Source organism: Poecile atricapillus, chromosome 6, assembly GCF_030490865.1.
Source record: "Poecile atricapillus isolate bPoeAtr1 chromosome 6, bPoeAtr1.hap1, whole genome shotgun sequence".
NCBI classification, from domain to species: Eukaryota; Metazoa; Chordata; class Aves; order Passeriformes; family Paridae; genus Poecile; species Poecile atricapillus.
The window spans coordinates 19,648,126-19,659,568 of record NC_081254.1 but is presented as its reverse complement, the minus strand read 5'-3'; the positions used below and the strand labels follow the sequence as shown (position 1 = coordinate 19,659,568).

The window sequence follows — 11,443 nt, the reverse complement described above, 5'->3', positions numbered from 1 at the left end:
AAGCAAGAATCTAGCCTTTCAAAAATTGCAAGAAATTTTGGCCCGTGCTCGGGGAAAAACTGAAACACTTCAGCTTCACACACAAACCACCAATGTTTGCACAGAGATTCTTACTAGCACAGTGACCCTGCCGAGGGTCTGTCTTGCATCCCCATCAGCAGTTCTTCTATGTCCCTGTGGTTGGCCAGGAAAGAGGAAGCAAGAGCCTCTGGACCACCAGGGAAAGCTCCAGCATGGGCCTCCCTTTTCCTTCTGGCTCTCCCCGTTCCACAGTCAGCTGGAAAAGCTGCAGAAGCCGTTTCCCTCGCACTCCGTCGCTGCCCTGCTGCCACCGGTGCCCCGCGAAGGCCGTGGCGCAGGCCGGGCCGGCGCTGAAGGGGACGTGAGCCGCACCGCCACACGCTGCTTCCGCTGGGGAAACGGCGGCACCGCAGCTGCAGAATGTGCTGACCTCAGCAGCGGGGCCCCCCTCCCGGCGCACCGAGCCCTCAGCGGTAAAGGCCCTGCTGCCATTGTGGGCAGGATTGGATGCTTCCATGTATTCATTTCGGTTTAATGAAGGCGCATTCCTCAGAGGAGAAATATTTACATTCAGCTTCCCAGGTGGTCACCTTCGCCCAGATGACACACAAACAGGCAGCCCCCCGCTCCCTTTTCCAATCCAAGCCTCTTCAGAGGGCTCGGGAGGAGGGGAGACAGCGGAGGGGGGGGGGGCTGCTGGGGGAACAGAATAGAGAAGGGAACAAAATGCTAATAAATCAGCCAGCCAGCCCTTTTCCCCTCCCCTCAGTGGAGTCAATGGAAAGTGTCATTTCACATGCTAATCCCCCTCCGATCTCTTTACAACACCTTTTCCGAAAAGTGTTTGGGAAAAGTCCTTGTGGCCCGTTTACAGCTCCCCGCCGCTTCAGATTCCTTCTTGTCTAAGGCCGCGGCCCCGGTGTGGGTCTCTCCCTCCAGCAGGGCTCCTTACAAAAAACATCTCAACAAAGACTTTGGAGTTCATCAGCCTCCCACTGAAATTCACAGCTGCTGAACAAACTAATCCCCTCTCTTGGCCTTTCTTCCTTTCAATGGGCTCTTGGCTTCAAAGACACTTTGGGAAAGGACTTTGTGGGGACTCACACTGCTCCCTCAATAGAAGTTAGTGCAAGCATTATCTTCAGAGCAAGTGGCTTTACAAACAAATACTGCCTAACAATCTCTGCCCCTCCAGCTCCCCCAAACACACACAAGCCTAGCCTGCAGACATGATGTTATCTGCCACAGGATTAGAGCTCTGTTCTCTGTGCCCAGGGATCCTTTCCTGCTGCCCCCTTCCCCCCCAAATTCTTTGTCAACCCAAAGGCCTTCTCACCCAACTGAAAATGCTTTCTCGGGTGCCCGGGTGCTGTGAAGCCCACATGGGAGGGGGCAGTGCTCTCTGCCTGTAGACTGAGACAATGCCAGCCAGCAGAGATGGTGCTATAAATGGAGGAGCACTTTCCAGCAGGGTTTGAAGGATAATATACCATACCAGGGCTGCTGCCTCTCAAGACTTTCAAGCGAGTCACCTCACTTTCCCCCTCTGCCTGCTTTCACTGCTTACAGGGATAAATGTGAAGCAAAACAGAGCAACAGAGGGGCAGGTGGGAAGGATTCACATCAAAGGCAGGATAAACAGCCAGTCTCTGCAACAAGTACCAGGTAGCAGTAGCTATGCCTGCTGGAGGGAACTTATATCATATGCATCTGAGAAATATGTGGAAAATCTGTGCTTATTTCTCAGCGGTAGAAGTGGCCTGAGTTAAAGAGAGCAAAGGGCTGGACTGCAGAGGGTACTATAACTGAATCCCAAAAATCAGCATCTAAGAAATGCCAGGCTTGTTAAGTGATCTCAGAAAGCTGGGACTTCCCTCATTAAGCAAATATATGCCACCTGGGCTACCTGCATTATAATCCCCATTCTGATGCCGCACAAGCATTACTTTTGAAAATCAGCTTTGCTTGTCCCTGCTGAGGGACAGCTGATAGGCCGGGCTATTTGCTAACTGCTCCAGACCAAAAGCTCCTCAAGATTCCTTCACACTGGGTATTTACCTCTGCCAGCAGTAGAACTACAAAAGGCTTGTTTTCCTTGAATGCATGTGGTGCATCCCCAAAACCCTTGCCAGCAACAGCCCTTCAAATCTGCTTTATCGAAACAATCTTTCCAAGCCTTTGCTTCCTCCCAAGTCCTCTAACCTTGGGCTGTGTAATACAGTCCTTCGTATTTCAGTGTTTCATGTATGCTGACTGGCTTACACATACACACTAGCTAGCTGACAATATATATATATATATCAGTATTTCTTTCTTTTGTAAGAAGGAAGTTTGGATTCCCCCACTTTTATCTCAGTACTATGTTTAAATTCAGCCCTTCTTACCCCCCTAAAAGATTAAATTAAATCAGCCAACAGATTCCTAAGTTATTAACTAATGATAAGAACTGACAATTCAAGGGTATAAATTTCCACACAGGTCTAATCATTATCCTAGTTCAAGGTGCATGGCTTCAGTGGTGTAACATTTATTTCCCATGGGAGACAATGTCATCAAGGGCTCTCTGTTTACTTACTGACATGCTTCCAACTCCTGATGTCAAGTACAAAATCCCCAATGCTGCTGAGATTCCCCAAGAGAACCTGAGTCTGGGGGCCTTCTTGTGTCTGATACAGATGAACAGTCACAACTGACGCAGGTGATCTGGAGATCAGTGCTCTGACCCTGCAGCCTTATGGACTGAATAAGACCTGAGGTTTCACCACACCAGGATGGATGCCGCCTATAGCAGCATAGCCCAAAATCTGGTTTGCCCCACAGTCCTCAACTACCCCCTCAGTGGGTGGTCATGCAAACTGAGTAAGTCCCATGCAGCCAGAGGTGATAAGCCTATGAAAAAAAGCATCACAAAACACAGCTTTTATTTCACTGTTCTGTAATTTCTCAGTGCATCAAACCACAGCGATAGAAACAACACAGCAGCAAACAAGGAGGCACTTTGACCTGGAAAGGAGAGAATGAGACGCGTCCTCTTCCTCCCTTCTCTGATTCTTCTTCCTCCTAAGTCTCATGGTAGACTAGGTTGATTTCGTGTACGTCACTGAACCGCAGGCACACGATAACATTATCACTCAAGCAGCAAGCAGAGCAAATAGGGACTGGCTGCATCCAAATCTTGGGAATAAGCCTTGCTCTCAGCTATGGATCAGTGATTATGCTGCCTGGTTAGTAAGTAGGATGTTGAGAGAGAAGGCAAGGAGGGAGGAAGAGAGGGAAATAAACACACACAAAGATGTGCCCTGAAATCCCATCTGCCTTCCCAAATTTCCTCAGAACAGATATGCTTCAGTCATCTACTCCCAGAGGAATTGCCACAGTGATGAGAAGTCTCAGCACAATCCATATCTTCAAGTCCTGACAGCATCATCTCCTGCAGCATATTCCTACCACCATAGTGCCAAAGGGCCTTTGAGAACCACCTTTGCATATCTATCTAATGGTAGGCAGTATGAATGCATCATACCTGTAGCAATGAGCTGTCTCTCCCTGCTCAAGTCTGGGCTGTTCAGGGTAGCTCAAAGGAAATCTTTATGGGACTTAAACAATCTCTGCTGCTCTTAAAGTCCCTAGACCATCTGAAAAACCTGAAGTAGGAAGCCTTTAGATAACACCAGTGGGTAAAAGTCCAGCTGTGCTAAAATAAAAGAAGTGAAAAAGGCCAGGAGGCCGAAAGGGCAGCTTTTAGCCACAAGACAGGATGTGACTGGCTCTGGGGGGAAGCGCAGAGAGCACAACCTGCCAACATTCCTGAATGGGAGAGTCCCAGGAACTGGAAAGGGAAATCATTCCTGGACCTGAAACATTATGGGCTTGAGCCTGCAGCTGATGGGGGAAAAGATATAAAGGAAAGTGGATGGAGGGTAAACAGGAAACTTGACTTTTAAAAACAAGAGAGCTGGGTGAAGAAAGAGAACCAAAGCTGACCCAGAGTAGACTAATAGTGAGCCCCAGCTGTAGCAGGATAGGGGTGCAGAGGGGTGAAAGAATGAGTCAAGGATGAGAATGAAGAGAAAGAAGGAGCCAGGAGAGATCCTTGCTGCAGCCCAACAGAGTGAGGACACACCAGCCTACGTTCCCAAGGCAGCCCAGCTACCACTCAGGAAGTTTACTCTGCAGCAGGGAATAGAGCCTGAGGCTCTTCTGTAGTGGTGCTGCAGGTACCAGCCCTGTTTGTTTCCTGAAAAAGCAGTGTCAGCCTAGAAGGGAAGGAGTTTCTCCTTTGTGCTGTGGATATAGGGAAGAAGAAGGACCTCTGTGCAACCTGGACAGCCTGAAATTGAGATCCCTGGGATGAAAAGTGGCCTCAGACTAGTAAGAAAGAAGAAAGAACAGTCTCCAGGAGCTGCAGGCACCAGTGGGCTTCTGGAAAGTGGATGGGGCTAGGCATACAGGCCTAGCACAGCTCCAGGTACTGGCACAGACCTACTTCTCCAGAGTCAGAAGGAGAGTCCACAACCTGCAGCACATTAACAGGTGGGGTGGTCCACCAGCTCTTGGTGTGTACTGTTCCAGCTGCTCCACACTTTACACATTCAGCTTGCCTGCTATAGTCATGAGGACTTTCAGGATGGGCATGAAACCAGACACCTCACTGAAACTGCTGCTGCTCACAACTTGGGTGTGAACGAGGAGACCTTGTGGGTAGTTCTTAGCCTCAATGCATCGGGCAATTTCATGGAGACCCATGAGGATGGTTGGAGAGAGCTGTGGAGAGGGAGAAACCAGTCAGCATGTTCAGCAATATAACACAAATCTCTCTCCTTCCACACCCTTCCTTACTATTCTCCACTTCATCTTTACCAAACAGCACCTATACAGTCAAGCACCGGCAGGAAGGATAGCTGCTTCTTCCCTTGCTTTCCCAGACTACAACTGCCAGTTGGCATCAGCAACTGGCATCACCAACTTCTGATTTTTCTTGGGAGAAAAAGTGGTTCACACTTAACCACTCCCAAACTGCCCCATCCCATCTAGGATCTATGTTCCAGTATACTTCTCAAAGGGTAAAAGCACCTTGCAGATACCTCCTCAGCTTTTCCTAACACTATGTCTGGGCCAAAGTTAAGAAAGAAGATACAAGGCTGGCTGAATTCATGATCATTACAAGCTTTGGCACTCCCCTTGTCTTCCAAGTGAACATGTGCTGGTTATACTGGTACAGACACCCAAACCCACAACCCAGTGCCAAGGTGGGCTCAGGGACCCAGCTGGACCACAAGGAATGTGGCATCTACTTACCGCCTGCTCACGGAGCTTCTCATACAAACACTCCAGCCGCTGCACCGCATCTTCCAGCTTCCTTCGCGTTTTCTGAAGCAAAACAGGTATTGCTTGTCTGCCAGAGCTTCAAAGCCACCCCTCCAGAGCCAAAGTGCTCTCATTCAGTCCCTCCCTTCCTCTGTCTTTCCAAAGCACCTTACAATTCAGCTGCATCTTAGCCTCTGACAGCCAGGGTCTGTGACACAAGCCAGCCATGCCCTCACTCTGCACGTATATACACACTGTCTCCCCCACATGGAAAGATGGACTGCCCCTTTTCCCATCTCCCAGCACAGGAGCTGCTCCCAACCCTTCCTTCTGCCAGTACTTGCAGACCACAGGATAGAGTGACTACTTCCAAAGTGTGAGAAACATCCACTAGTGGACCCATGGAGTGTTCAGACAGCTGGTCTCCTTAGGGAAAAGAGGGAATATCTTTCCCATTCTAGGTAACCACCGCAGAAGATGACTGAGTACTGAAGCTCTGATGAGACTGACCTCATTAACCCCATCCTGAATAACCCACTCACACAACTTATTCCATGAACACAAATGCCTGGCTCTGGGCACTGCTGGAACAGGCATGGAAGCCACAGGAGTTCAGGTGCCCTGCACTGCTGTACAGGGTGCTATTCAACCACCGTCTGAGTCAAGCGCTTAAGGCTAAACTAGCAGGCCTTTCTGTCCATAGAGGAAGCCTTTAGATTATCTCCCAGAAATTGCTATGCTGCACTCTCAGAAAGCACAGAGGAAACACACTCAAGATACTGCTCTAATTGTCTGACTCTGAGATAGTCTGGGCTCAGTGTTCATCCTAGCACGTATCAAGCAGAGGTATTCTGGAAGGCTTCTTAGTCGCACCAAGCCCTGGGAAGACTTATCAACCTAACACAATATGCAAATACTGCTTTTCTGCTTCCAGACAGTCTGACCTGACACATTCACCCAATGTGACATATGCCAATAGCCTTTCAGGAACCAGGGTAGAGAAATTACAGTTACTTGGATTGTTTGGCTTTCTTTTCCACCTGGAATATCTCAGCCTCTTCCTCTAAGCTCCAAAGATAGTTCATGCAGAGCTGGTAATACCAGCTATCTGCAGATCAAACCAGTGAAACTGAATTAACTGAGTAAATTCTTCTATTTTTCTTAAAAGAAAGAGCCAGGAGGACAGAATCATTGCTCCAAGAAAGCAATGAGAAACAGTGGATAAAAGCTAGAGAATGCATTTCAGTTCCCAAGGATGAGCAAGCCTGCAGCCTAAAGGAAGGAGGTAAACAGAGATTAACTTGGTTATAGGGACAAGACTTTTCCTCTCTTTACCAAACCAAAAGAAGGAAGCACCAGTGAAACATCTATAAGGGAAGAAAGTCAAAGATCAGAGAAGGGAGGACTTACTGGATCAGTGGCAACAGCCGAGCAGCGTTGCACCAACCCTTCAAATGTAGTCTTCAAAGCCTGGTGCTCAGGGGGCAGCTCCTTCCTCTCAATGCTTTCCCGAGGTAGCTGGTGATACTGACAGGAAAAAAAGCAGCTGAATTAATGAAACAGGAGCATGAAAGTCTGGAGCAGGTAGATTCTCCTGTTGAAACTACAGAACAGAAAGAATTTCACCCCTTCAAAAACCCATAGAATATCTGGAAGCGGAGAGTTAGGTTCTCATCTTTAGACTGTGATACAGCCCCAGGCCTCCTTGGATTGACAGGCTGACAGCCTGCCTGGTCTCCTTGGCTCTCTCCCACCCATACCCATGTGTCATTTTTCCAACCTGGCAACTCTTCTAATACTCAGGCAGAGATACCTTGTAGGGGTTAGGGATCAGCATATGCCCTCTGCAGCTGCCAAGTAGCAAGAACCTCAAAAGCTGAGTTGTTTTTCTACTTGACAAGATGCTGGTGGCTGGGGAATGCCCTACTTTCCCTGGTACCTGTAGGCTGCCTTCCTTGGGTGCTCCTGGGGGTGACTGGCCAGATTCTTGCAACCTGGATAGCTGAGGATGGATCCCTTGGGGTTCAGCAGGCAGGCCCATTACTGGAGCTGTGATAGGGGCCAGCGGAGTAAATTTCTCAGGCAGCTGTCAGCAAAGAAAGGAAAGGAAAAAAAAAATCAAGTAAACCAAGTCCAAGGAAGAAGGGTCGGTTGCTTCTCCACAGAAAAATTAAACATCCTTTCTAACTTGAAGAATTTCCAGTTCTCAAGATGATGAAAGAAAACATCCCTGTTCTTTCAGCCCCCTGACTCAGAGAATGGGGCCCTTCCTCTTCCATCCTAGATGAACAGTCAAAGCAACAGCAAGAAAACCCCTCTGGAATTGTTCAATCAAACAGATCTGTTACCCCTGAGAGCACCGGTCCTCAGAAAGCCGCTTGGTCTCTGCAACGGCACGAGTCCTGAATGTAGAGATTAGCAGCAGTAAAGTGTCCAACTGAGCAAGTATTGGGGAAAATCCCACGACATGGGGGGAGATTCCTCTTGCAAACACTTCATCGTGCCCCTGCTAAGCCAGAGAGTCATGACAGATTCTCTCCAACAGGGCTAGATCAAAAGGAGATGGCTTTAACAAGAGGCTAATCCTGTTGTAGTGAGCACAGCCTGAAGCAGGTTCCCAGCTATGCTGCCAGAAAAAAGGGCGAGAAGTCTGTTCCAAACTAAAGAAGAGGAGTGGGGGGTGGGAAGGATGCCAAAGAAGCTTCTCATCACACCTGCCAGCAGGCAGCAGTGATAGAAATGGGGTATTGAGAGCATTTTCTTCAGAAGAGCTCAGCTCACAGGCCCTCCAGTGCAGTCACAACAAGGCAAAGAGCTACAGGACCAACACGGCAGGTAGCTCATAGCTACACCTGTTCCAACTTCTCTCAGCACAAGTGCCTTATCATTTGTATCAGCCTGAGGAAAATCACTGTTGGTCCCACTGTGCTGAGGAAAAATGTTGCCCCTAGCTGTCAGGCATGAAGAGAATGGGATCTCCTCAGCTGCTATCAAAAAAATTATGTTGGCAAGGGCATAAGATTAAATCTGTATTTTTAACAACAAATTACTGTAGGCAGCCTGACAGAAGATGCAACATTAGAGCTGATAACCATGTTACAAAACAGCCACCCTGCAGAGCAGCATGTGACTTTGGATGGCAAAGAGTCAAGATTACTTAGACTCAAGTCCTAGCCATGCATGCAGTGCAGGCCTAGACAGAGCAACAGGGATAGAGACCAGCAGAGTTTGACAGTGACCATTTATAGGAATGTATCTGTTACATGGAACTCCCTGGCTAAAAGACAATCAACACATTGTAGCTGAAAACTTACCTTTTTCTTTTGAAGGCCTCCTCTTCCAGTAGAGGGATCACTCCAAGATTCCTGAGCTGCCAGGACAGAGGACAAGACACAAACTTCAGACTGTGAGAAGCTGGCTGCAGCAACAATTCATGGCTGCTTGCATGGTTTAGAACTTCCTTCAGGAGAAGGCCCTTTGGCTTCAAATCCCTTGTCATTGCACCTTTAGACTGTTTCAGCTGAAGAAGTTCAAACCCAGCTCACAGGTCCATGAGATGCTCTTGCTTCCCCTTCCCTAATTTCATTTTTAGTATCCAAGAGTGTGCACAGCCTTGGTGATGCCTGAGGTGATATCTGATCAGACTGAACTGGCACATATCCACTCCCACACAGGACATTTTTTTTTTAACTACCTGAAGTTTTCTGGATCCTGTATAAACTGCAGAAGTCAGCCTCAGAGTTGGGCCTGAACCTTGGTGGGGACCTGCATAAGTGTGCACCTCACATTTCAGGAAGTTCTTGGGATTCCTCAGCAAATCTGGCACTGAGGTAGCATAGCAAGAGCTACGCTACCAGTGAGAGGGCTCCTCACCATCACTCACAGGAATGCTCATGGTGGCAGTCCAAAGCAATACAGGCTGCTCAGATTAAGGCAGAAAGAATTAGGGGTGGGTTCCCTTCCACGATCATGTTCAGAACCAAAACTTAGCAAAATTTGCTGACTGCCAAAGAGAAGGGAATAGACTTAACCAGTAAATGCTTTGGGAGTAGAGGGGTGTCTCAGCAGATGCTTTGGTGGCACTCTAACCTCACTCCAGGTAATTTAAAATCCATCATGACAACATGACATCAAAACACTTGTGTCCACTCTTCATTCTGCAAAGGTCAAATTGCAAGTACCTTGCCTGCTGCTGTCCTGTAAAGGTACCTGCATCTTTAGACAAAACCCCAGGATTAATAACCTCAAGCCCATGAGACAGGAATAATCTGTGAGAAAACAGAATAATTCTAAGGAGCCAATATCAGAATTGGTGGAGCTCAGAGCCACACTTAATGAGCTACTGATCCTGAACTGAGCTTTAAAAATCACAGGGGAAAGATGCAAAAGGTGCTTCATTACTTTAATTACCTTTATTATTAAAATTCTGGCAGCCTCTTTTTGCCCTCCTTTTTCCCATGATTTCAAGACTAGCTCTCTGATGAGTTTGGATCAGAAGTTTAATTAAGTTGGCACCTATTTCTAGCTTGGGGATTCTGTGCCCTAGAACTCTGCTGGCCCCCACTGAGTCTGTGGCCTAGCAGTCCTTGGCACTATTCCAATCCAGTGGCACTCTGTATCCTCACTGGAAACAGCTATTTAAATTATACTCTTCAAGCCAGGCACTTAATCATCAGACAGGAGAGACAGAACCTGGTGCATTTTGCTGGGGTGAAATGCTATCTTCCCTATGCTACTTGTGAAATAGGATTTCTCACCATCCCTGAAACAAGGCCCCATGACAGCAGTCTCCAGCAATGCCTGTCCTAGAAAAAACAAGACCATCAGAGGCTGGAATCAGGGATTATCCTGGCCAGAAAGGAGATGAGCCAACATGTTGCTGTCCTTCACCCTGTCCCTGACACTCTCAGGAATCTACAAGTGGAGGTGTCTGCTCATTGTGTTGGTAATAATATTCATGAGCTGTAGATACTTTGTTCAGGAATTTCCAAAGCAAGCAAATTTGATTGAGTCAGATTGAGTGATTTTACAGTCCCTTTTCGGATTAAGAAAAATACACATCAAAAACAGAACAATAACAGCAGGCAAGAAAACACGCTCAAGGAAGCCAGTTTGCAGTGCTGAACCAAGCATGCCATATATTGCCATTAAAACTGGGGGAAAATGCTGCCAAGGAGAAGGAAATTTCTCAGTAGTGAATTCCTGAAGGGCATCTTCAGCCTAAGGAACTGCTTGAAATCCTTGCCATGGAATCATCTTCCCTTAACAGGGAGAAACTGAGGGATTTTGTTTTTCTGCTTAAGGGACAATTCCCTCTCTGGAGTCCCACTCCACACAGCCAGATTGCTTAGGGGTATAAGTGCCAATAAGTATTTGGATTTCCAAAATAAAGCTGTGAGATTTGTGCCTGGTAGATGGTCCCACTAAAGAGCAGCAATCACTGCAGTGACAGAGGACAAAGACATTGAGCCTTACCCCACTGACAATGTAGATTAGAAAATTACTACCTCACAACACCAATGAATCCCAAGCAGAGAAATCAGTATAAAGTATCAGCCAGAAAACCCCTCCGGTCTAAACTTTCCCCAACAATGGAACTATGATTCAGAGGCAAACCTCACCCTTTAACTAAAGCCAAAAGGAATTTCCAGTTCCCCTTAGAAGAGAGTCCCCAAAATCTGCTTGGGAAGCTCTACTCCATCACTGCTGGGACTCCACCTCTTCCAAATCACAGGGGGAAAGCACAAACAAAACCATGTACAAGGCTGGAGAGATGCGTTACAACCACTGGCCTGTTCCTTGCCTAGAGAACAAAGACAGGAAAAATGTCTGCTTCCCTGTTCTGCTGGCCCAGCAATTGCCTGAAAAGACATAGACTGAAAATGGTCTAAGACCTCCAGAACGAGAGGAAAATAGAGAAGGAAGAAGCAGGAGACCCTATTTTCTGTACCCAAACTCATGAGTAATATCATAGTACTTTTATTTCACTTTCAATATCCCCAGCTATTACTTATTAGTCCTCCGGACAGGTATGTTCCCTACCCCACCTGTACAGCTCCCCAGGCACGCAAGGAAACCATAAACAGCAGCTAGCATGCATGCATGCACACACATC

At 47.5% G+C, this 11,443-nt stretch overlaps 1 protein-coding gene across 2 annotated transcripts in view; it reads right to left on the bottom strand.

Annotated features, from left to right (window-relative positions):
- Positions 1-2,925: 2,925 nt before the first annotated feature.
- Positions 2,926-11,443, bottom strand: part of SEC31B (SEC31 homolog B, COPII coat complex component) — a 34,932-nt gene continuing 26,414 nt past the window's right edge. For both annotated transcript variants that reach the window (XM_058841035.1, XM_058841034.1), the window contains 5 exons: positions 8,643-8,698; positions 7,268-7,414; positions 6,739-6,855; positions 5,320-5,391; positions 2,926-4,785 (listed from right to left, as the gene is read on the bottom strand). In XM_058841035.1, the coding sequence (XP_058697018.1) occupies positions 4,606-4,785; positions 5,320-5,391; positions 6,739-6,855; positions 7,268-7,414; positions 8,643-8,698 (572 nt within the window). In that variant the 3' untranslated portion in view covers positions 2,926-4,605. The remainder of the gene's footprint in view (positions 4,786-5,319; positions 5,392-6,738; positions 6,856-7,267; positions 7,415-8,642; positions 8,699-11,443) is intronic.